The sequence below is a fragment of the Alligator sinensis genome, unplaced genomic scaffold (genome assembly GCF_000455745.1).
Source record: "Alligator sinensis unplaced genomic scaffold, ASM45574v1 scaffold1093_1, whole genome shotgun sequence".
Classification (NCBI taxonomy): domain Eukaryota; kingdom Metazoa; phylum Chordata; order Crocodylia; family Alligatoridae; genus Alligator; species Alligator sinensis.
The window spans coordinates 938066-965080 of NW_005842538.1; the positions used below are offsets into that span (position 1 = coordinate 938066).

Here is a 27015-nt window from a genome sequence, read left to right on the forward strand (position 1 = left end):
GCTGGTCCTTCTGGCTGGACAGGTCTGGTCGAGTTGGAGATCAAGAGGGGGCCACTGAGGGTCACTTTTCACTGCCTTTTATCTGTCCCTGGCAGACTTTGGTGACTCCCCAGTTTTCAGGTTTGCCCAATCCAGGGGTCATTGACCCTCGTGGGACTTCCCCCCCCTCGGTGGCTACTGGACGGCATCTGTCAGCCCCAGGTGTCGTCCGCATGTACGTGCAGGTTTGGGAGTCCGTTGATGAATTTAGAATAGGGCTCTGGGAGCGGTTGATCTGGAGATATTCAGCCTAAAAGTTGGTCTCTGGCGTTGATTAACTCAGGCCAGGGCTTCTAGCCTTTGATCAGTGAGGGTTAGAGATTTCCTGGTTGTTACATTGTCTTCTATTGAGTTCTTCCCTTGGTTGATCTGCAGCTTCCCAGGTGTTAATTGCTGTGTGCTACCTTGTTACACATTCAATCACTGATTCACTGGCTCTTTCAGGGGCCAGCCTGATGCAGAGAAGGACAGTTTGATTCCTGCCCTTGTTAACATTGTTACAATGTATAACTTACTAAAACACATTTAGTTGAAAGGTGAGGAGTATAAAATATAAGCTACAAATGCTATCTCACACAAATAGATAAAAATACCAAACTACAAGGGGAGACACAAAATGCACACACAAATTTTAAAACACAATTCCTTATCTTAAAGTGAAAGAAAGAGGAAGGAAGAAAGGTAGAAAAAGAGAAACATATCCAAAGAAGGGAGAGCAAATGCAGGCAAGAGGAAAAGGGGGCTTTCTGCTACAGTATAAGAGTGACTTGAATTCTGTTGCTGTTAACATAGATCCAGTATCATGCCATGGGGTGATTATGCGCCAAGAGTGCAGTCTGTTGATCAATAAACCTCAAAAGTTCACTGTTACTGTACATTACATTTCCATTACATTTGATGGAGCCTTCATTTTTAGTATATCTTTTGGATATTCTATTTCACATTACTTTAGTGCTAACTAAGTTTGATGTTGAGTTCTTAGTCCTGCAGAATCAGCACTGTTTCAGGAAAAATTGGAGTTTGGTACCCTTTTGCTCCTTATACCTTTCTGCCAAATGAATTAGACCTGCCCCTAGACCAAGGGTTAGGTCTCCTGAACTATATTTTTTTTACTTCAAGTAGCATTAAAGCAGTTTTATATATTCAGCTTTCTACAGCTGAATAAATATGAAGACCTGTCATCAAGATTTGGCAGATGTAATAGTCTGTTTATTTTGTTTCATTTTAAAATGTTTACAACTGTTTGCAGTACTGAAAAGTACTGTGAAGTTCTGTTTTTGGTTCGAAATAACTTGGAACTTCGTTACAAACACTTGTTCGTTAGTGTTTTGTTGTTAGTCTGCCAAGCGCAGAACCTATTAGATCGGGTTTTAATTTTTTTCCTTAAACTTGTTATTAAAAATAATTAGAATCTGTTTAGATTGTAAAACTGAGACCAACAATTTGGTTACTGAGCGTATTGTTTCTTCATAGATGATTCCCCCCAGAGGCTGTGCATACGTCTGCATGGTTCATAGACAAGATGCATATCGTGCTCTTCAGAAACTAAGCTCTGGATCCTACAAAATTGGATCTAAAATTATTAAGGTAAGCCATTTTCATGTCTATTGATATTGTCCACGTTCACTGTAGAAGTAATTTTATTGTGATGATTGAATTAAGAGGCAAGGATTTCTTTGGGTGGTGTCTCTTACTGGATCAGCTGCATGGTTGGGATTGAGTTAGATGGGCTTTTAAAATGGAAGAAAAATGTTTTGCATTTGAAAGTTTGTCTAACTCAATCCCATCGTCCAATAAAAGATATTATCCAGAGAAATCCTTGTGTCTCACATAATTCCTGGACCATAATAGCTACGACATCACTCTGACACTACCATGATTTAATCTTGTGTGTTCAAATTCAGTTGAATTTTTTTAAGTTACGTATGGGTTCAAGATGTGCTACATCAAGCAGAAGAATTAAGTGGAATTTTCATGCAACATGAATTTAGGTAGGATGCAAGCAAGTTAGAAAATTGAAGTTGCACAATCTGGTCATTAGAGCAGAGGAGCCCTAGGTTGTGTTCTTTGTTACCAGGGCTTCTGGTTTTCTCAGTTTAAAAATCCCAAACTCTCTGATTAATCATGGAAAAATGCAGATTTGGGGTTTTTTAAAGTGAAACACCACTATACACAATGTTTTATTGATATATTTACAATTTTAAAACAATTTGGAAACATACCAGTGCCTCAATCATTAAAATAAAATAAATTCTAAATACCTATATATTTTAGTGCTTGATTTTGTTTTTTGTCATAGAAAATCAGAGCTCCCCCTGCCCCCTTCACTCACTAGGATGTAGGTCCAGCTGTGGCTGTCCCGCCCCTGATGCTTTGTGGCACTAAGCAGCCCTGATATGCTGGTGCCCTGCTCATGCCATTACCTCTCCCTTCAAACCCACAGCCCTCCAGCCCTGCTGGTGCCCCTTACTCCCAATCCACAGCCCCCCAGCCTTGCCGTTGCCCCTCGCTTCTGACCCATAGCTGCCTGCCCTGCGCCACCCTGCCACACGGGGCCCCCAGCTGGCCCTGCATGGACTCACAAGACTCCAGCAAACTTCTAAGAGCATGGGTGGCCTAGCCACGCAGCTCCCCACCATCCCCAAAAGACCCCCTCCCCCCCTGCCATCCCTTTCACCTGCTGGAGTCCTGTGCGAGCTGGCAACAATGCTGAGGTGAGCTTGCTGGCAGCACCAAGCACTGCCTTAGACTGTACTATAGCCCCGGTGCCCGGACTCATTTCCTCAGTGCCGACTGGCACCTGTAAACAGACACCCCGTCCCCAAGCCCCATACAGACACACCCCCCTACATCACCCCCACACACACCCCATGGCCATAGACTTACCTGCATCGAGCTGCCAGGGCTGCTTCCAACACCTTGCTTGCCTGTAATTGCCAGCCATGTGTGTGCGTGGCAGTCGCACGTGGAGCCTTCTGCCTCCAGTTACTCTCCTCCTGCTCCCCTGAGCACCAAGCATCTTGTGGACTGAAGCACTACCAGCCTGCAAAGGGAAAATATGCATTTTCCTCTTTAAAAGGGAAGATCCGCGCTTTTCCACAGGGAACGGAAAACCCAGATTTCTGTTTATTACACAGGTCACGTAAATACATGATTGATCAACTTGAAACTAGTAGTCTCATTCAGTTCAGACCAATGGACTTAAAAGTTAAACTCAAGTATTGTGGTCTGTATTAAGGTCTCAGCTACTAGCTTACTCTTTGATTCTTGGTCAGAATTTAGGCCTCCACTTCCTCATCTGTAAATTAGAATGTTTGACAAACCTTTATAATCTTTCAAATGGCTGCTGGTGTTATAGGCCAAGCAGATGCACTACTGTTTTGTTCATTTAAAAATGAACTTATTACAGTTTCAGCATACATACTTCGGAGATGAATACTGTTCTAGCAGAGAGAATGAAGTGAATGGCCTAGAATGGTCTACCCCTACCATCATTAAGTAGTTGACTTGGGTACATCATCTGATTTGGTTTTTATTTCAGATTGCCTGGGCTTTGAATAAAGGGGTGAAAACAGAGTACAAACAGTTCTGGGATGTGGATCTTGGAGTTTCATATATACCTTGGGAAAAGGTAAAAGTGGATGATTTGGATGGCTTTGCTGAAGGAGGCATGATCGACCAGGAAACTGTAAACACTGGTATGGTTACTTGTCTGCTCCTTTTTAATAATTGGAAATAGTATTTCTTTTCTATTATTCCTTACCCTTTAAGTTTTTTTTTATAAATAATCTTACTAGCTACCTTTATACATGCAAATAAAACTGAGATCAGAAACCCATAAATTTGTACAGGCAGTCCTTGGACTTACGACACAATGCGACGCCATGCTGGCAACAATTGGTTCCTAAAAACCGTGTCTTAAGTCGAAACGTTGCAACTCGGAACCAATTTTCTCATAAGAAACAATGTTATAAATGGGGGATTGGTTCCTGAACCAAGGCCTGATACCCTATTTTCACCAAAATTACCACAGTATTTTGTACTCTGTCAATTATAGATGAGTAATATAGCTACATTAATGTATTTATATTGTAAATAGCAATCACATTGATTTGGAAGGGCTTCTTTGTGGTGATTTTGCTGGACTTTTTGAAGGGTTCTTGGCTGGAGTTTTCTCAGGAGTCTGGGCTGCATGTATTTCTGAGGTCTTGTCTGATTTCTTAAAGAAAGTGTCCAAGGAAGTTTGGACAGATGTTCTCCAGGGAGATGAGCAATGCAGTGAACTTGTTCCCTGGCGTGATGTCGCATCAGATCAAGTGCTGTAAAGTCGAAACTGATGTCATAAAGTTGAAACGGTGTCAATTTATAAATGTTGTAAGTGCAAAATGTTGTAACTTGAAGCATTGTAAGTCAAGGACTGCCTGTATTGCCTTTACAGTTTGAACATCTGGTCATGTCACTGCAAGTAGTACTACTGTACAGTATCCACATTCAAGTGTATTTTAGAAGCCTCTCCCTTTCCAAACAAACCCTTGTTTAGATGGTTTTAAAACATCTATATTCTCCTCCAGACACATGGTCTGGGAATAATACTAAGAATAAATGATCCACTAATGTCCCTGCATTTAAAACAAGACAAATCTAAGAATTAAAGATGCCAGCTTTCAGACAGATATGCAGGAAGTAAGATTTTTCTCAAACTTCCCTTTTTGAGATTTAACAAAGCACTCTTTGGCCTAGGAACATACCTATCTGTGGTACAAAATGACAAACAAGAGGCTATTACTAGACTGTGATTCACTCTGAGGTGTATATTTATAATGGGCGGATTATTTTGGTCCCCATATTCACATAGAATATGTTATTGCAAGAATAATAAGATGGACGACATAAACCATTACCATATTTTCTCGCGTAAACACTGCACCTTCCCCCCTGGGAATCAGCTGGGGAAAATTGGTGGGTGCATTATTTTCAAGGGAAAGGCTGGCTATGGGTCTAGAAATTTGGTAGGACGAAGTAGAGTGGAACAGTGGCAGCATTAATTGTCGTGGCTGTGGTACAGCACTGTCTTTTCCCCTGTGTCCCCCCTCCTCTTGTCCTCTTCTCCTGTCATCCAATTCCCAGACCCATGGGGAGCCCTGCTCACCAACATCATGCCATATCAGGCTGGTGCATGGGATTGACCCATGGCTAGGCCCAGTACATTGGCTCTGGAGGCATATGTCAGGTTGGAGCCAGCATGCCAAGTCCTAGACAGCACGCTGGCTCCAGGGCCAAGTGCTGGGTTGCACTCAGCATGTGGCTTCAGGTCCTGTACCAGCACAACTACACCAGGACCCCCATGCAGCTTCAGCTCCACTAGTGGCCAGATTGAGCTCCCAAGCCCCCCCAGCCTTTTCAGCCCTGGAAACCCAGACCTCAGGTACTTATCTGTTATGTAAGGTGAGGTCTTTTTTCCTCCTTGGGGCCTTCCCAAAGTAGGATACATATTATATTCAAGTTTGAGTTACATGAGAAAATACAGTATTTGTAGTCTGTCTTGTTCTTTGGAGAAATAAGAAGAAAATGAATCTCAGTTAGTGGAAAATTTTAAATGCTAAAGATGAAAAAAAATACTGAGAAAATATTTCATTTTTATAATACATTACAGTACAGCCTGTCTTATACTCCCAAGATGTATTTGCATTACTTCCACAAAGAATAAGGGCCAAAATCAAGTGGCATTCCCGTTTTCCTTTACTGCTCACTGCTTCATTTTATCTATTTTTGTATCAACATGAATTATGTTCTGTTTAAAGTGGTAGAATGTGTGATCTCAATGCATGCTTTTAGCAAAAATTATAATTTATGTAAATTGTATGCTATAGCTATATTCTGTTCACTTTATTGTCTGCTTTTAGCAGAAGATGTAAATAAAACTACTACTGAGATAGCAACAATTAACATTTCATAAACCAGTTTTCAGTTTTCCACATATACTTGCCAAGTACCCATACAAATATTAGTTCATGCCAGATTTGCAGTCTGTATGTAGCCCTTTTGAAAAATCTGATACTCTAATTGTCATATATAAAAATAAAGGGATGAAACAGTAATTTGGATATTCCATTGTTTTTTCAGGCTCTTGGTAGAGGCTTTCAGTGTTATTTGAGATTTGACTTTCCAAATTGCATGTGTTGGTTTATAACCTATTTTGTACCTTGGATATTGACGCTGAGTTTGCAGAATCTTTCTATATGTAATTCAGATCTGATAAAGAATGCCTTGCATTTGAAAGCTTGTCTAACTTCATCCAAAACATGCAGTTGGGCCAATAAAAGATATCACCCAGGAAAATTCTTGCCCTCTCATACATACAACTTACAAATTCAGTTTGGCATTGAGAAGTCTATATGATATGTATGTATATAAATCTTTGCCAGAACTGTAAATATGGATTTTACCAGGACAGAGCAGTTATTTAATGTGTTATTCTGGTGGGGTGTAACTATAAAAAGTGAATCACCTGCTTGGTGATCACTCAGGTTGATCAGGAAGTCACCTGACAGGGAAGCTGGAGCTGACTAAGGAAAAATATTTTTACCAGCTATTTTAGCTTGGTCAGGAGAGCTCTGAATGCAGAGGTCAGAAAGAGACTTTGTAACTCAGAAGCCACCTGAAGGAGGAAATGATTCTCAGCTCCTTGAGACCCTGACCTGAGCCTAAAAAATACTTGGGAATAATGAGGGAACTGACACAAGGAAATACACATAGGTGTTTTTATTGTTCTTTATTAATCTGCGTAGTTCTTTTGTTAGCTGAAGTGAGGAGTGAATTTGTTTTTTGAAACCTTTTACAAAATCTTTGTGCATATTTTCATAAACTGGTACACATTCCTAAAGAGAGAAATTACATAAATCCAGAATGCCCACAAAGTTGAGCTCTGGGAAACATGCTTAAACTATTGGGGAGTTAACTCTAGTTCTGGGAACAAAAGGCACCTGCACCTGCTAAGCACAAAAACCTCTGGTGAGTGTTAGCTAAAGAAGCTCTACCAGGCTCATGACAGATGTTTGATGCCAGTCTTTAGCACTAGAAACAAAATTTAGGTATAAACCAATATTACAACTTTTATCCAATACCTTGTGTTTAAAATGCTGACTTCATTTGTTTTGGGGCTGGTAGAATCATGTTTTTTTAGTATTTTTCCCTTATTTCATGTCAGATTAGTCGTTTTGGAAACAACAATATAAAAGAAGCTATTGTATTCTTTATATATCCTGATTCATTTATAACATGACTACTAACTTGACTTTAACTTGATATTTTTAAAGGACTTGGATTCTTATAGGCCAGCTTTTAAATAGCATGACCCAATATATTCTTCTTCTCTTACATCCCTTTAAAAAAGAAGAGATTTTTACCCTGCTGCTGTTTGAGGGCCTTCTTCAGCAAGAGAAACAAGTGTTTTAGGAAACAATAAACTAGACATAGACAAAGTTCTGCCCCAAATGCAAAGTAAATATAAAAGTAAAACTGTATGTAACATTTTTATATTACTTTCATCTATTGGTTTTTCTCACGCTCATGCATGCACATAGACTAAGCTTACATGTTATTGTAACTGCTCTTCATAAATCAGTGAATGAAACATGCTTTTCAAGTTGACAGTAGATTAGAACCTGGATACTTCACAGGAGTTAGGTTACCAGCCCACTCTGTGAAGAAGAGGGTTTGCAGATCAACCAGGGGTTTGCAAAGCAACAGCAAGTAGCTGTATTGAACTGCCAAGGTGCTCCAGCTGTTTGCTCAGGCTTTTATTTCAGAGGATGCCATTTCTAGTCATATGGACAGGACTGCTGATGAGCTCCAGCTGAGTGGAGGAGCAGTGCATTTAAAGTAAAAGCCATAGCAAACAGCTGAGTATTTTGTCCTTAATTCAGCAACCTGCTGCCAGTTAAGTGGGTTGCAAACCACCCAGTTAAGTGCTCCATGTTACACTGTCCTTCTTTAATGTATAAGCAGAAATAAAACATTAATGTTCATTTATCTAAAATACCCAAATATTTTTTTTTTATTTAGAATGGGAAACTGTGAGAAACTCAGAGGCTGCTAAAGAGACTGTTCAAACTACTCAGAGTGCAACTGTCGAGAAGAACACAGTCGTCACAACACAAACAGAAGTTTATACTCAACCAGTCACTATGCTACAGGTTAGTATTTGGTGTATTTGTATTTCTGGTTGTTTCACATGTCCTGCAACACTTCTTATAGAGATATGTTTACTTTTAGTTAATTTTGATATAAAAAATAATATTTTAAGTCCATCATAAATAGTATCAATAGAACACACAGAGCAAGTAGGTAAATTTCTTTTATCTCTGAAATTAGTAAACTAATGCCCAGAATGAGAATTTATGCTTAAATTGAACATTGTGCATAATTGTTCTGTCAGATCTTAACATAAATGTTACTGATATAGCAAATGTTATAAATTTGAGATTCCAATCAATTTTTTCTTAAAAAGAAATTAACGAGTTATTAAAGCAATTATCTATATATACAAAAGTGCAGTGGCCCCTTTTTGTCTGGTTGACCACTTTTCCTTCCTTTTAGTACCTTTTTATAGTACATTATTTTCCTATATTTTGAATATGAATTAAGTGATTTTTCTGATATTTTGGGGCAGTATTAATACCATATTTATTTGCATAACACACATCCTTTTCTGAAAAATCAGCCCTTCAAATTTGGGGTGTGTGTCTTAAATGGGGAGGCTGATTTTCTTTGCTAGGACTTCGCTGCATGGAGGCGTGGAAGGATGACTGCCAGCTTCCCAGTCCCTGCCAATAGGAGGGAGTGTAGTCCAAGTCCTTTCACAGCTGCACTCAGATTGGCACCAGTTTTTGGCAAGTTTTATCCTATAACAAGGGTATGTAAGGGTATGTAGTACTGAGGTGGCACACGTGCCAATATATGGGTAATGAAATGGTGTGTTGAACCTTAGAATGAAGGTTAAATGCTGAGTTATTCACTTTGATGTCCCTTAAACAGAAGTTAATTTTTAAAAAAATTCCTTCACAAGAATTGTTCTCAATTTATTAGTTCAACTATCTCACAGTTTGTTGGATTCTGTTATATTTTTAGCATATTTTTATCTTTGTTCTCTTTTACTTGCTACAATTTTACATTTCCAATTGAATCAAAGGCATCAAGACAAAAAATTAAAGAGCACTGTCAGGTTGCCATTATTAATTGCACCAGAATATTTTTTTGCTTTTTAATGAAATCATAAATGGAGCACTTTTGCAGTCTCAGTTTCCTTACAGTAGCAGATCCCTCCTTTAGTGTTGATAGATTTGCTCCATCTCTCCAGAGTGGAATAATGTTTCTGCCAGCTGCTGTGATCCCTCTAGTAGGTTATGTCGGATGCATTTGGTGTTTTCATTGAATCTCTGTTGAGTGGAGCTCTGCAGAGGTGCCAGAACATGTGAACGTGTGTATGCACGTGGCAGTGGCACCTGCTCTCTGCTGCCGGAAGTTCTAATAGCATAGGATGGGCTAAGTTATAGGTAAAAGGTCAAAGATTTGATTTTTCTGTCCCTCTCTCTTGGCATTAGAAATCTGTATCTTACATTTGGCAGATTTTTAATGTACCATATTTACTTGAATCTAATATGACCCTGAATTTAAGACACCCCCCCCCAATAATTAGTGTGTGTGTGTGTGTGTGTGTGTGTATGTATATGTATATCTGTACTTTTGCTAAGCAATGCAAAAAGTAGAACACATTTATAAAATATGGAAATTTTATAAATGTGTTATACTATTTCAAGTATAGAATCTAATTATCAGAAGTTTGTGTGTCTAAAATGTGTTCCCTTCCCATTGCTACAGCAAAGAAAATGGTGGCTGGAAGGGGGTCAGGTGGCCCCTTGCCCTCTGTCCTACCAATTTTTCCCCTGTAGCCCCTACACTGCCTGTACTGTCAGACCCTGCTCAGGCTGTCTTCCCTCCCTGAGCATGTGGAAGTAAGGAACAAATTTGAAATGCAAGGGACCAAAAAGCACTGATTTAAAAATAAACATATCTGAAGTAATTTGCATATACGCAAATTACCATGGGCATCCCTAAACTTAGTTTGTCCAAAATTGATGCATTTTACTTTTTTTTGCAAACTACTGTAAGTGTCAGCACAAGGTACTCCATCAGTACACTTTTGAGCAGCATTTTTGTACCTGCTTATACATGGTACAAACTATGCATGATATTAGTCCAAAGGCAAAAGGCTCATGCTTTACTCTATAGCTCATTGATCTGGGCCCCAGAAGAGTCAACAATATTTCAACCCATGGTGGCCCCACATTCCACCACTGCTCAGTAGTGTGTGTATTCCAGATTTTCCTCCCTCCCCCACACACACATGTACAAAGGATCCATGTCCTAATTAGCACACCGGGCCACCACTCATGACTGGAACCGGGTATTCTCATCAAGAGTCCTGGGATCCTTCAAAAAAAATGTATGCAGATGAATAGCGGGACCACCTGGTCTGGCTCCACCTGATGGAAGGCGTGACCACACTTATCACATGAAATGGCCTAAGTGAGAGCATCCCTCATCTATAGAAATGTTTGGTGACGTTTGCTAGACATTTAAGTCTGAAGAAACACGAATCATTGGGAATGAAAGGCACTGCTCAGCTGTGGAAAGTGAAGAAGTCAAAATCTATTCAGTGTAGTAGTTCCCCATGAGTTGAAAGAGTTGCAGCTGAGGGGGACTGAGCAGAGTGGCTGCTACATCTTACTGAGATGGGCTGCACTAACCTAGCCTTGTGGTAGGTTCCCAGCAGTATGTTGACACCCAGTATGTGCTGTGTATTTTACAGGCATGCTCAGTGTTGGCTGCATTTTATCAATCTCATAGTTGGTTTCCTTCCATTACTGAGCATGTGCTGCATCTGGAAATAGTTTTAATGATAGACAATTATTTAAGGATGGAGGTTTTCTTATATGCAAATATAAGACAAGGGGCTTTCCCCCCATGCTGATTTGGTGGGGGGAGGAAACTGTCTTATATTTGAGTAAATACAGTAGTATGTATGTAATTTTTTAAATTCTGCACCAGCAAAACTAAGTGAGAAGCTGAAGCATCATCTTTGTTGCTGGCAAACATTGAAGTCAATGGGATTACATGTACATAAATTTGTGTAAATGCTTGTGGATGTGCAGTCTAAATTCCAAATATAGGGGTCCTTTACCAATGTTTGTAGATTCTTCCCTATGTAATTTTGGGCAGAATTAAGCCTTCTGTATCTGTTACAGAAAGGGCATGAAACTCATTTCACCTCTGGCTGTTTCCAAACCATAGGGCTCCTCACAAGCCAGATACAGACACATCTTCAGAAGTGGGATGGACAGTGTCAGGAAACTGGGGAGTTAATGCTACCATTGTTCACCCTGTCACTGCCAAAACATATCCCCAGCAGGGCTCTATAATCCAGAATTCAGTGGTGGGCTCTCCCCTGCTTACCCTGCCCTAAAATTCAGATGACATGGCTCCATTGATCATATGTATGACACGCAAGAGAGAGAATGCAGCAAACTGTATGTTATTTAGCTGAGTCTGCGAAGATGGCATGTTGAAAAACAGTCACTATGTTTGTGGACTGAGAAACACTTTGATATGAAAATCACATAGAAACAAAAATACTGGTAATATTATGCTTTTTAAGTCACCTTGGAAAGAAAAGCTATTTTCCCAGCTGCCAACCGTGCAGTTTTTCCCTGGCCACTTCTGTAATGCATTTGGAAGGATATTGGTAGAATTATGTATACTATATATCATTTTAACTTTGGTATAATTAAAAAACACAAGGAATAATTTATTGCAATATTCTTTTTTCAATTTAAATTTCTTTTTATTTCTTTTACGTTGTTATTTTCGGTATTAAGTAAAAACACCTTGTAATTTACTTGAAGCTGCTACAGAATTTTCATTCTGCTGCTTCAAAATCTTGTAATTTGTCATGCTTGCCACAGCATACAGAGGCCTTGATTATAATTACTGCTTTGGTTTAACGAGAATTGCAATCAAGTAATTATATTCATCTTTCAAAGTCATTGAATAATGTAAATGTTGAAGTTGGATTTTTTTTTTTCTTCCTACCAAAAAAGATCCCAGTAGCTCCAGCTGTGCCTGCTGTTAATCTAGTTCCACCAGCATTTCCTGTCTCAATGTCTGTCCCTCCTCCTGGCTATAGTTCAATTCCTCCACCACCATTCTTGCGGGCAAGTTTCAATCCTTCACAACCACCTCCTGGTAAGTTACTACATTTTATACTAAGTCAGCATTCTAGATTACATGCTAGGATTTTTTCTGACTCTTAGATAAACTAAGTACAGAGCGTTTAGCCAAGTTTCATATTTTAAGTCTAAGATTAAAAACAAAGCACTTTAGATCCCCTTTTTTAAATTTAAAAAATTTTGGGGCGGTTGGTTGGAACTTTAATTTCTCCTTGGGGACTGCTGATATAAAGAGCAACTTGCTAGAGGTGCTTATGCATCATCTACACAAGGGGCATCAAAGTCAACTACCTCCACTCTCTCTCTGGTTAACTCTTTCATCAGTTGCCCTCCACCACTGACATGCATCTGGGGCTCTGTATGTGGGAATTGTTGATGGGTTCGCCCTTCCTTCACATTCCTGGCTCTTTCAGGAGCTCCAGCAGCCATATCTTAGATGCCCCTGCTCTACAGCAGGGTTGGACCCCCTGGAAAGTAGTAATGTTGGCTGTTTTCCCTCCCAGTACTTATTAGTTTGTAGTGAGACATCTTTCTTGGTTTAATGCTGATTATTAAGGTTCTTCTGTGACAGTATGCAAGAGCTGGTTGTATTTTTTTTCTTTTGTCATATAGGTTTTATGCCACCTCCAGTCCCACCTGTTGTGCCGCCGCCTGTTGTTCCGCCACCTGTTGTTCCACCAGTAGTCCCAACATGTAAGTTGGCTTGTAGGTTTTTAAGGGTTTTGTGTTAATGTAAATCTAGCTCTCTAATATACTAATTCTTACTTAAGCAACAGTGTACAAATTCTTTCTAACAGAAATGGACTGATCAATGGGCTGTTGTGCAGCTGATTTACCTGTGTATTCAGAAAAGGTTTAATGGAACTTCTTAAGAAATATTCACAGATACTATATTGAATTGCTGTGTTCCCAGGAGACGCTGAAGAATTTTTTTGAAAGAATTAATTCTGTTATTTAGATATATTTGTGCACTTGAGGCTGAACTGTAGCACTGTTTATTTAAGTATTTAAAATGTTATTTGAAATAATTTACTCATAATCAAAATGAAAATATTTTCATTTACTATATTTTTGTTTATAGTCTCTCAGTAAAGTATCTGCTAAATGAAATTGGCAATATAGTTTTAAAAATGCCCACTAAGGTTTGGTTTTTTTGCTTTTTTCTACAGCTTTAGTGCAGCCTCCATTACCAATTACTCAAGATACAATAAAAGATGTTCCTTTTAGTACCCTTGTTTTACCAGTTGGCACAGTTTCTAGCAATCTGGCCACTCCAACGTTATCAGCTGGAAGTGGTTTTAATCCTCTTCCAAGCAGTAAACCAGAGGCAGAAGAAAAAGGATCTCATCATACTGACCTTCAGGTTTCCTCAAATGAAAATGTTAGATCTGGTAAGAAATTGTTGTCTCTACGTAACTTATCACATACAAAATATCTTTATAATTTTGAATTTTTAAGTTGACCTTATGAGTAGAGTTAGTTCTCATTCTGGGATGAGCATAACTTTGAATATGAGGCTTAAGGCAAAATCTGTATTAGCCCTGTGGATGTCTCTAATTTAGGTGATAGCATACTTAATAGTTAGGCACTTGACCTCCCCATGTCCCGTTTCCCCCCCTGAAAGTGATTTAGAGTAGGGCTATCTATGGTCTGCATGCTATGAGTTATGGATCCCTCAGGCAACATACTGTGCAGCCTGCTGGACCCCCCCATCATGCAAGCCATGGGCCTTCTGGCCCTTTGTGCTGGTACTGACCTGCCCTGCCCTGTTCCAGTTGGACAGCCCTGATTTAGGGAAACAGCTACACACACAAGCTTCCTATATAGTTAACGGGGCACTGTTAATGGACAGTGCCAAGAGCCTGGATGCTGACCAGGCAGCCACCTAGAGCTTCCAAAAAGAAAACACAGAACATAGCAGTATGTTTGAAATCTTCATCTCTTAGGCTTTGGCACCTGACTCATGGTTGCATGTAGGTCACTTCTGTTTGCTTGCAATACAGCATCCACTTCTGCTTCTAAGAGTAGAAGTTCATGAGCCTCGGGGCACATGCTGTGGGTGGTTATAGCACAGCGGCGGGCAAAATACAGCCCACCAGGCCATTCTATCTGGCCTGTGGAACCCCTAAAAAAATTTTGTAAATTAATATTTATTCGCCCCGGCTCCCTGTCAAAGCTGGCTGTATCCAGGGGCAGTAGGACACAGAGGGAGCCCTCAGCAGGCTTGCAAGCTTGAGCAGCCCAGCCCCACGCACCCCCAACCAGTTCCCTGCTTTCCTGCCCCCGCCCTGCTCCAGCACCACATGGCTGTGACTCCCAGCTGCATCCCCAGTCTGCGGAGCATGGGACCACGCTGGTAGAGTGTCTGTGCGCGTGTTTGCAGGCACAGGAGCAGTGTGTGTGCGCGCGCGCACGTGTTTGCAGGCACAGGAGCAGTGTGTGTGCGCGCGCGCACGTGTTTGCAGGCACAGGAGCAGTGTGTGTGTGTGTGTGTGCATGTTTGCAGGCACAGGAGCAGTGTGTGTGTTTATAGGGTGACTCCCATACACACACCCCTCCATACACATGCACCTATGCCTCCCCTTGCACTGCCATACACAAACCATAGCTACCCTTCCCCCCCCATACCCACCTCCCTCAGTATACAAGAATAAAACTTCATTTTAAGCTATTATGTAGTCACCTCTGTGTACAGTACACAAACGCATGTAAATCAGGACAAAAAAAATTTTAAATCAAATTTTGAATGTTGTAGATGATTACCTTTTAGAATCTAATTTGGTATTTTTCTGGTTCTGAGATGGCAAAACCCCTTGCTGAAAGGAGTACTTCCGGGGGCAAGGGGAGGGACTTCTGGTAGCAAAGGTCAAGGGTTAGGGGTGGGACTTGAGTCACAAGGTGGACCAGGGGGCGGGGCACCTGTCAAGGGGTGGGGCTATCCATGCGGCCCCTGACAGCTTGCCAAAACTCGGTAAGAAGCCCTCCTCCCACAATAATTGCCCACCCCTGTTATAGCACATGCCTAGGTTTATGCAAATATCATACTTTCTTGCATACAACACAAAGCTTTGTCCCTAGAATCTGGCTGTGCGTGATACAGTAAATCTTCCTGTAAACAGAGTATCCAGGAAGTGCAGCATCCCAGGAGACAATCTGGGTGAAGCAGCAGGAACTTCCTGGAGTTACATCTGTGGAGTGAGTTCTGTAATCACATGGGTGCTGCTGTTGCTGCTGCCAGCCATTTCTGAATAAAGTGACCCTGGCTGCTGCACTTAATATTGTTGGTGTGTGTTAAGTATGCTCAGAGCACACCATCTATATAACTAGGCTTGTTTGAGGAACTTAAGTGGAATTTAGATGCCATTCTGCCTCCTGTTTGAATTTCAAGAGAGAGATGTCTAGCTGGTCAGACTGAGGTTCTTCTGTGCAGGGGTGGAAGTCTTAGTCTGCATGCATGGTGATAATGAATTTAAGCATCTAACAATTTTTGTGGCTTGTGCAGCAGGAGTAATTTTGGATCTCTCTGTTTTTTGGGTGTCTAAATTCCACCTAAGTTCCATCTGGTGCCTAGTTTACCAGTCTAGATCTGCCCTTAAACAGCGACAGTTATTTCTTTACCATTAATTAGTTGCCATTTTCCAATAACTCATGTTACTGGAAAATGTACAAGAAATCATCCTGTACATTTCTGTTCAAATGGGTAAATCTGAGCCAGTAGAGCCAAATAAGAGTATTTTAAGGCGGGGGGGTGGGAAGTGAAAAACAAAGGTGCCAGAAAGTAGCAGCAATGTATAGTATAATTTTTAAAGAATTCATTCACATATTTTCTTGTAATGTCTTGATCTTGTAATTTTAGTAGTACTTGAAATTTATTTTCACTCCCCCACTATGTAAAGATACTGTTTTCCATAATGTAGGGCCCAGGCTTCACCACGGTGATTAAAATGATCTGTGGTAAGAACCCAGAACTATGATAGATTTGCATTTGTCCATTTCCAACTTAAGTATGGGTTAGCTGAATAATGAATGGAAATTAAAGTTTGTGCTGAAAACTGCGTAGAGTTAACATTTCTGTCTACTCATAGGTTTGTTGTTGTTTGTTGCCTTTCAGTCCAAAATGATGCCTCTAGCAGCTCTGGGCTTGCAGGGGGAGTGCCGCCACCCAGTGTTTCCAGCAGCTCTGGGCTTGTCGGAGGACTGCCGCCACCCAGTGTTTCCAGCAGCTCTGGGCTTGTTGGAGGACTGCCACCACCCAGCATCTCCAGCAGCTCTGGGCTTGCAGGTGGAGTGCCACCACCTAGCATCTCCAGCAGCTCTGGCCTTGCTGGAGGACTGCCACCACACAGCGTCTCCAGCAGCTCTGGCCTTGCAGGAGGAGGGCCGCCACCAAATGTCTCTAGTAGTTCTGGACTTTTGCCAGGAGCACAACCACCTATTGTCTCAAGCAGCTCTGGAGTTATGCCTGGAGTGCAGCCCCCCATCGTCTCAAGCAGCTCTGGACTACTGCCACCCAACATCTCAAGTAGCTCAGGACTTCTGGCAGGAGTGCAGCCACCCAGTGTTTCAAGCAGCTCGGGGCTTATGGCAGTACCACCACCCAATGTCTCGAGTAGTTCTGGACTTATGGGATTGCCACCACCAAATATTTCAAATAGTTCTGGACTTCTGGCGATGCAGCATCCCGTAGGAATTCATAACATGCCTCATTTAAATATTGGTAGTCCAAGGATGCCTGGAATGCCCCTCTTAGATATCCGTCCAGGACTTATACCCCAGTCACCAGGACCAAGATTTCCATTAATGCAACCTGGAATGCCACCACAGCGCAATATCCCTCCTCCTCCAACAATCCTTGACCCATCCCTTCATCCACCACCTAGAGGTCCTTTTCCTCCAGGGGATCTTTTTAATCAAACTGAGAGACCTTTTGGAACACCTGGAAGACAAAATATTGATCCCATTTCTAATGCAGAGAAAAGACTACCACTTGGAGGTGAGAACATTCAACAGGAAGGAGACCGAGATTATCGTTTTCCTCCAGTGGAAAACCGAGAGAATCTTAATAGGCCATCCCCAGTGGATGTCAGGGATGCTGCTGGACGACCACCAGTGGATCCAAGAGAGGGTCTAGGAAGACCCCCACTAGAGTCTAGAGAACATTTTGCAAGACCACATGCAGATATGAGAGAGAATTATGGAAGGCCAGGTCTAGATGGTCTTGGTCGAAGAGAGCATTTTGGTTTCAATACAGACAAACACTGGGGACAGAGAGGAGATTATGATGAAAGAGAACATCATGCCTTTCCTATCTTTGGTGGCCCTAAAGGCTTTCATGAGGACAGGGAGAGGTTTCGGCATGTAAATTACAGGTTTGATGCTAGGAGTGGTCCCGGCTGGAACAGAGGATATGAACAAGATGCTCACAGAGATTTTGATGACCGTAGAAGACCCTGGGAAAGACAGAGGGATAGGGATGACAGAGATTTTAATTTCTGCAGAGAAGTTAATGGAAACAGATTTGGAAGAGACAGAATGCAGAACAACTGGATCCCCCCTCCGCATACAAGGGTTTTTGAATATTTTGAAGGGGCCACTTCTCAACGCAAAGCTGAGAATATGACCCAGGTAAATGGTGAAAATACAGAGACAGAAAGTCAGCCACCAACTGTGCAACTTCAGAATGATCCAGAACTTTATGAAAAACTGGCATCTTCAGGCGAGATGAACAAAGAGAAGAATGACACAGAAGCTGATATAGAAAGTGAACCAGTGGTAGAAAGCACAGAAACTGAGGGGACATAATCATCACTCAGTAGGTAAAAGATACCTTTTGTAAAGTTGTCATCTCTCTGTAATAGATAAATGGCTGACTGGACCTTAAAAGTTCACTTTTGTCTGCCAGAATTAAGTTAATCTGATGTTCATGTTCATCTTTCACTTAAATAACTGTACAACTGACTTGTATAGACCACTGTTCTTAATTTGAACATGGTAGGTAAACGTTTTTTATTTCTCTGGTAAAACACAAACGTGTGCCCCCCAGTTGCTTTTAATTTCACAAAGATAAATAACAGCTTGTCAAATAAAGACTTCCTATGGAAGAAAATGGAAATTTTTAGATACTACCATTAGGTTGGCTATGGAAATTGTTATACTTGAAACAGGTGCTGGTGTATCTTGTCCGTGTTTTAGGTTGCAGAATTTTAAAGCATAGACAAAGCTGTGATATTTTACCTTCCTACAATTTGGCAGGAAAAAAAAACAAAATAATAATAGTCCCAGTCATTTAAGGAGCATAATACAGAGATTAAAAGTGATTTTGTAAAGTTGACACTATAGTCTCTGTTTCCTCTAAAGTAAGTGTCTGTGATTTGTTCCTCGTACTGCAGTGGGTTAAAAAATGAAAAAAAAGTACATTTTAATGTTGGGTGCATTTTGTTTTTAGATGCCAATAAAACATATTTGTTTGATAACAGTGTTCTAGGCATTGTATTTTTTTTAAAACCTACAAGCTATAATACCTGGAATCAGCTATGGGTACATGCTTTAGCTAATTGTTGCAGAAGGTTTATATGACTCTTGTGAGACCAATGCAACAATTATGTGCACTAGAAAGAAGCATATGCTTTTATACTGAAAATCATGCAGTCACATTAGTTTATGTATATAACATGTATGTAAATATTTGTGTAAAGTGTATGTAGATATCACTGTTTCTGTGTGTGCATGTATGTGCATACACTCACAGAATAATGTAGACAGTTTAATACAACTGAAATGAAAGTAGGTTATAAAAATATTTTAAATCTTTCACCTTCTTTAGGTAGTAAGATAAAGTTGATTTGATTGAATAAATCAAGCCTGCATATACTTTTCTCACATTCATAGTTATGTGATGCTTTTATTACTTTTAGAAGGTGGAACATGATACACTGTAAGGTTTATACAGTAGGATTTTAGCTTACTTTTAAAGATGTAGCTATGCATGAAGTCAAAATTGAAGCAAATATTTGCATTGTCTTACTTTGTTGTAATTGGTGTTCTGGAGAGATAGTGGTAGCATTTAAGTGATTTGTGGTTATTTGCTTGCAGTGAATCTCTAAAGTCCAGAATTGTTGCACGAAAAGTAAAAGCTGTTGTTGGTTTTAAAAAAAAAAATCTACATCTTTCTAACAGAAATGAAGTGGGCTTTGTGTTTTGGTGGCTTTAATATTGAAATAGAACCTTTAAGTTAACCTGTTGAGATGAATTGGCCTCCTAGGTAAATTAGTAGCACTACTCTCTTCTGTTTCACCTGTTTTGTGTATTTTTTAAACTAGTGGTGGAAATTTGGCAATACAGCAGTGAGAGCTTTTCAACTTGTCCCATTTACAGTACATTTTCTCCCTCTTGTTTCAGCAAATCTGTTTCTAAATTACACTCAAACCCAAAGCATCCTTTAACTTAGCTTTTGAGAAGGATATTTTTCTCTCTTAATAGGATGTAAGAGGAGTAGGTTTCAATAAATCACTTTCCTTCTGCAGAATGGAAAATTTTTAATTCAGATAAATAAGAATTTTGTCACTTACCATTAAAGAATACTAGTTTATCGGTAGTTTGTATCATGTTTAATTTTTTTCCCATGGAGATAAAGTATGGCGATGTGTTTTGGGCTTTTGGATGTAGTACAGAATACATGTGAATTTTAAGAGAAATTATATTTGATCATTTTTGTGGTGACGGTTCATTTTCTCAGTTCCCAGTATTTTAATTTTAGAGGCCACAAAAGCTGTCTCCTTCAATGAAAATACTCCTCCTTAAAAGCTTTTACACATATGATTTTGCATATACTATGCAAGTAGTAATACTGGTATTAGGAAAAATTGAGATTCATTTGTATTAAATAAGCAATAGTATGTACCAAACCATGTGAACATTTTGGACACCGGATTATCTCAGCATAGTTGGGATTTGCAACACTTAAGATAAAAGTACCTTCATACGCAAACTGCTTTGGCATCATGGAGTGCCATTGGTGTTGTGCCTCTCAATCTGACACTGGTATGCTACTTGGCTGTTAGACTTTAGGAGGTCTGTGTGTCCAAAACAACTGTATTTTTTTTTTTTTAGTTGTTTCCTTTATTTTTAGTTTGTTAGTTCTTTGATCTTTTTAAATTAATAGTTGTAAATGAAGAGGCTATCCTCATGGATCTGCCAAATTTCCATAATACAGGTATTTGCATAGCTTTGCTTTCCTCATTGTATTGTGTTGCAACAAGATGGCAAAGTTAATCTCCCATGCCTTTTCTTAAGTTGAGATCTGGAGTACATCCCATTGCTTGCAACAGGATGGTACAGGGAATTTAATTCAAGATGAGAGAGGTTAAATAATTCATTTGGCAGTTCTGTAAACTAAGATATTTATTAGTTAATTTTAAATCTGTTATATAAATGTCTTTCAAATGTTAATAAATTGGCTACTGTGCTTAGTGCAGATGTACAGTGTACCATTACCATTTCAGCAACTATACTGATTGTGTGGAATAAAAGATTATTGTATGGCAAAGTAGTCTTAGCTGCATCATGTTTCTAGCTAGAACTTTTTCCTTTTTTTTTTTTTTTTTTTTTTTTATTTACTCATGTCTGGTACAGAAAAATAGCATCAAGAGCAAAGTATTCAGAAACACAGAGAATCTTAAATACCGTATTTATTAGCCAATAAAGCTAGCATGTTGTAGCTGCTTAATCTTGTCACTGGAACATTTTGAGTCTTTTTGAAAGTTCACAAAAGATACACCATCTTACAAGAACAGAATATCTACACTTCTTTGCTTTTCTTGACAGGAAAGGTAATTGCTACATTACAACAAGTAGAGGAGCTGAATTTACATGGCTTTTTTTATATTTTTATGAGCTTAGAAAAATATTTAGGTCCCCTCTCCCAATTACTGAAGACAGTTTTATAAAGAGTAGAGGTTAATTTGTATCTACACATAGTCATTTGAAAACCTTAATTGTATCAGTTCAGACTTGAAAAATTTTACCTTTTTAGATGCCCTATGGCATTAGTCCTGCACTGTTATCTCTCGGCAGACTACCGTGACGAGGCCAATGATAATGCAAGATCATGGACTCTTTTATATGTTACTGAGAGGTAGTACTGCCTGAGATAGATGTAGATGATTAAATTTGAGAGTATACAAGGATTTCATATTCCTGAAAAGATTTAGCACATTCATTTTCTTGATTTTGGTTTCCACTAAATCTCATTTTGCCCCAAAATTTCTGTATTCACCTCCCATTAAAGCATTTAGAAGTAAGTAACATAGTGGTAGTAACACTTATTTTCTGATTTAATAATGAAAGCTAGAAAAGAACGTATAGGCAACCCCTGCTTAGCGCTCTTAATTGGTTCCTGAAAAACTGAGCGTTAAGTGAAACCGAAACTATTTGACGATCCAAGATGGCGACCGCAAGCATTATAATGAAACTTGCTGAGCGCTAAGTGAAAGCAGATAGTTTAAAATGAGCGTTATAACAAAACAGTGTTACGTGGGAGTTGCTTGTGTGTCATTTTGTAAGCCCAGTCAGTTTATAAAATAGGATTAATTTTTTTTATTTGTTTTAATAAAGGACAAGGAGCTCTTCTGTCATCTAAATTTTACATCAGTCTTAGCCTCTTAAGTATACAGCAGGTACTTCATTTTTTAAAGATAAGCAATGTGTACTCTAAGTAAGAGTACACCAAAATGCACTCTATTTCTTGAGTGCCTGTTTTCAGAGTAGGCAAAAGCATTATTGATGGGAGACTGGCATCTTCTGGTTTTAAATCAATCTCTTGATTATTCACCATCCATGAAACATCCTGGTTTAATTTTTTTTGCTTTTGGAGTTTGGAAATGCTTCTCATATTCATATTTGAGTTCCCATTTTGTATATCTGTATTCATCTGTCTCTAGTAGTATGATAGACACCTGGTACAGTGGCATTGAAAAATGTCTTTTGGACAGAATGCCTTAACTGTAACTTGCTTTTCTGTTTAAAGAAAATCTGATGTAGAAGGCATTCTTTTACAGTGGTGTTAACTACAATTAGCACACACAAAGTATCCATCCTTTTTTTAATGCTTGATCAAATTAAATTTTGGTTATCATTTTAAAGTTCAGAAACAACATTTTACAGTGAAGAAAAGATCAAACTGTTTAAAAAGTTGCAGTAAACTGACATAGCAGCTGATGTCCATTAATTGAGTCTGAATTGGGTTTCTAGGAGATTACAGGGTAGCTTATTAGGATCTTTTTCAGCAGTTCTCAGAGGTCAGTATGCTACAACAATTTATTTGCCTTAATTTTTTTAAATATTTTTTCTATTCTGTATACATCTGCAAAGTGAAAAACAGTTAAGTAGTCAAACATTACACTCTTCTGCCTTTTTTTTTTTTTTTTTTTTTTTACATGAGACTACCAAAGATTTGAAAGGGGGAAATGGATCTGTGCACTTTTTAAAGAATTAGACAGAATTTGTTATGCAACTTTAAGGTTCAAGGATTTTGCTCTGAAGAGTAAAACTTTTCTGCGCAGATTGTTGTTTAATACTGTTTGTCTGATAACTGTGGCCTTTTCTATTTGTATATCTGACATTACGTGGTAAATGTACTCTGAGGGTTAGTGCTGCTAATTATCTAGTGGTCTTGGAAATATTTGGTTGACACTGCTAGGCAGTGGAATAGACCTTGTTTTTTAAACTGGGGCATACCACCCAGGTGCAAGATGATGTCTTCTGTATACAGCACATCAGTAATTAGGAATTTGTACCACTGTGGTTATACTGGTGTAACTACAGCAATGCAAATACTTTTACTATAGATAAGCCCTTAGCCGGTAAAGTGACAAGTAGAAACAGACTTGATAATTCAGGTATGTTGCAGCATTGGGTGGGAGGCCATGCTTGAGAACTAGGGTGGAAGAGAGTCTTGTGATCAGTGCCTGAATTTTTCTCTTGGAAAATGTTTTGGGGCTTTGATTATAAATATGACATTTTTGTTAATATCTGCAAGAAATACTAAATGAGAAATTTAATTTTACAAGAGTTTAACTAGGGTGAAACCACAGTGCTGCCATGGTGAAGACTGGCCAGGCCCATGGAAGCAGTGGACTTCTGCATCTGTCTCTGATTTCCCCGTGGGTTACTACTTAGTGTGATCTCCTTTGCAAGAGTTGCAGTGTTGGATCCTGTATTGGTCATATTACCATCCATTAACAAAGGGTTAGTTCCCACAAAATACTGAGTGCCTCCTGGAATGTGAAGATTGATGCCAAAATGAATTGTTTTCAGTTATTGTAAAAATGCTCACTGTCATCATTTCATTATAAAAGCCCATTGACAGTGCCTTGTAACCTCAAAGTAAGCATTATCATTTAGGATATCACCTTTTTTTAATGTTGAGGTATGTTCATCCAGTTTATACTTTAGAAATTTGTTTCAGATTCTGTCTTTCTATTCAAACTGAAACAGTTTTTAGTTAAAAGTTTCCAGGAGTGAAGCACAGCTGCCTCCTGCAACAATGTGAACACAAACTTAAAGGTTCCTTACAATAACTCAGTCAACTAATAGAACTCAGTGAGTCATACCTAAATGCATTTTAATGGTTTTCACTTTGACTTTCTATTAGAATTGCTGGGATCTAGTAAAGGATAAGACTAATGGTATATTCTCAGATCTCTGTTGATAAAGCATTTTAATGATTTAACAATGAATATTTGTCAACATAATCTAGTGGGTTCTAGCATAACCCTTTATTAGCTATTCCTAGACAGATCTACCAATGAATTCAGCTGCTTTATTTGTATTTGGTATATACTAAATATGTAAAACGAGCCCATAATTATGTCAGTGTTTTGGTTGAGATTTTACTTTTACAGAATGTTGTGAAATTCAGAATTAAGGTTCTGCTGCATCCCAAATTTCAAAACATTATATTTCACTATTTTGCAATCAGGACCTTTATTATGTGATCACAAAACATTTTCTGAAGCAGTCCAGTTTGTTACAAATTATATATGGATCAAATTTGTGTTAAACATTAATACAGGATAAAATAGTTGAACGGTGCATTTTAATGAATCTGCATGCAAGCAGTATAATAGAGTCCATATATTGTGAAGAAACTATAATTTATTATTCCAATTGGAGGAGAACAAATACAGTCTCATACTTTTTATTTTTCTATTTCCTTCAATTTTTAGAAAAATCAGCACATACATTTTGGTGACATGTTCCATGAAAAACAATTTTCCATGTTCAGTGTTGCATTGAATATCTGCCCTGACTTTTTTTTTCTCTAAATGTTTTCCCTAAAAAATAAGGAAATTTCAGCTTTAAAAGGTAGTTGTTTTGTGAAGATACTAGCTCCCAAGACCAGGGATTTCAGATGTCAGTATCATCCCAATTATTTCTGTAACAATATGAGGAAACTTTAAAACATTTTACAAGAATTAATCTTTTAGATTTGTGAACAAAACAGAGCCCCAACTGAAAGAATGAAGAATACTTTGTTTGCGAGGAATCTGTGCATCCAAAACCAGAAGAGTTCTTTTTTCTTTTTTTTTAGGTTCTCCAGTTCAAGTGCTGACCAGGCTCATGGCTCTAAGTATAATTTGTTGCATCTTTATTCACCTCTTATCTGAGTATATTCAAACTTAACAGAAGCTACAGTGTAGAAGGCAAAATGAAAAATGTATTTAGGAGTGAAAAAGCATTTTTATTAAATCGCCTAAACCACCAATCTGAATTTTTATTACTGAGGATGGTCCACTCAATTCAGAGGCAAATATGCAAAGTTTTTGCATCTCTCTCTCTATTGTACTAATCTTCCACTATACATAGCAGTTTCTTAGTTTAGTTCCTATTCAGCAAGGTAGTACCAGCATAGAATACACATCTGCAAAACAATCCTGCAAGTTCCAGTTCTCAGTAAATTCTTCAGATTCTAAATGTAAATCCTGTTATTGCCTGCTGCTTAGAAGTGTGCTGGTTAATCTCTAGTTTCTCCCAAAAAAATTCTGCTTTATCGCAGAATGTCAATATTTCTGCCAGCATTTGTGGATCATTTGAATGAGTAGCTATGTAAAGATGCTCCTGTTGAACTATCCCATTTATTTTAATGGACTGTTAAGTTTGAACCTAAAAGCTGATACTTTAATGCCACATGTGGGAAGGACAAATGTTCACTTGGAGCAGTTTTAAAAGGGGTAGCAGCTGTTATGCTGTAACGACTGTGTGCACAACTAGCACTAGAAATGTAACAAAACCATTCCACCTTTAACCCTACTTCATTCAGGTTTAAAGTTTGGGCATTTAGCTCATTTGTATCCCTGCACACAAAGCAGTTAAGAGTGTAACAGCTTCTGAGTGCTGAGTGCAGTTTCCCTCCTATTCTGGAACTCCTCCAAATGAATGCTTCTCTGTACTCTTTAGTTAATGTCAGTCTTCAATTGCCTTTGACTGCACTCAGTCTTTCACTGCATCCCTCTGTATCAAAAGAACTACTTGCCCTGCTCCTGCAACCAGATACCAGCTCCATTACCTGCCACCTCCCCTCCTCCCCAATAAATTTCTGTCATACCTTTGGATATTGGAAACTACAAAAAGTGGAAACTTGGTCATCTTATTAGGGAAGAGTTTAAGAGTAGTGCATGGGCATCCAGGGAGAAAATCAAGAAGGCTAAGGGACAATTTGAGATGGAGTTGGAAAGGGATGTAAAAGACAATAAAAAAGGGATTCTGCAATTATACGGGAAGTAAGAGGAAGGCTAAAGAAAGCGTTAGTTCCCATACTGAACTATAGTTAGAGGTGATACAAGAAGGCTGAAGCATTTCATGCCTTTTTACACTATTCATCATGAACAAAGTCAGCTACCAAATGACAAGCACTGTTGGCAGCAAAGATGGAAAAATAAAGAGCCTACCTTAGTGAAAGAACAGGCTAAGGATTCCTTAGAGAAGATGGATGCTTTTAGATTGGCAGGGACAGGTGGGATGCACCCTATGTACTAAAAAAATTGGCTGAGGTAATTTCAGATCCGTTGGCTATCATCTGAGAATTTATGGAGGTTAGGCAAGGTCCCAAATGATTTGAAAAATGTAAATATGGTACCCGTCTTTAAGAATAGTACAGGAATGGCATATTTTAAAAACAGTACTTTGTAAAGGGCTCAAAGGATAGCAATCAATGATGCACTGTCAAGTTGGCAGCCAGTATCAAGTGGTGTGTCCACGGGGTCGGTCCTGGGGACAGTTTTGTTCAATATCTTCATCGACAATCTGGAAGACAGGATGGAGTGCGCCCTCAGCAAGTTTGCTAAACAGCAGCTCTGCAGAAAAAGACTGTGGGGGTTATAGTGGCCAATAAGCTGAATATGAGCCAACAGTGTGCCCTTGTGAAGAAGGCTAACGGCATATTGAGCTGCATTAGTAGGAGCATTCCCAGCAGATCAAGGGAAGTAATTATTACCCTCTTATTTGGCACTGATAAGGCTACATCTGGAGTACTATGTCCAGTTTTGGGGCCCCCCACTTCAGGAAGGATGTGGATAAATTGGACAGAGTCCAGCTGTGGACAGCCAAAACGGTTAGGGGGCTGGGGCACCTGTCTTGTGAGGCAAGGCTGAGAAGTGGGCTTATATAGTCTGGAGAACAGAAAACAGGAGAT

At 39.2% G+C, this 27015-nt stretch overlaps 1 protein-coding gene across 1 annotated transcript in view; it reads left to right on the plus strand.

The window, feature by feature from the left end:
* SCAF8 (SR-related CTD associated factor 8) overlaps positions 1-18799 on the plus strand; it is a 92231-nt gene extending 73432 nt beyond the window's left edge. Inside the window, 7 exon segments of the mRNA XM_025213569.1 lie at positions 1513-1626; positions 3581-3737; positions 8104-8234; positions 12198-12342; positions 12939-13019; positions 13496-13717; positions 16438-18799. Coding sequence (XP_025069354.1) covers positions 1513-1626; positions 3581-3737; positions 8104-8234; positions 12198-12342; positions 12939-13019; positions 13496-13717; positions 16438-18128 — 2541 coding nt within the window. The 3' untranslated portion in view covers positions 18129-18799.
* Positions 18800-27015: the final 8216 nt, after the last annotated feature.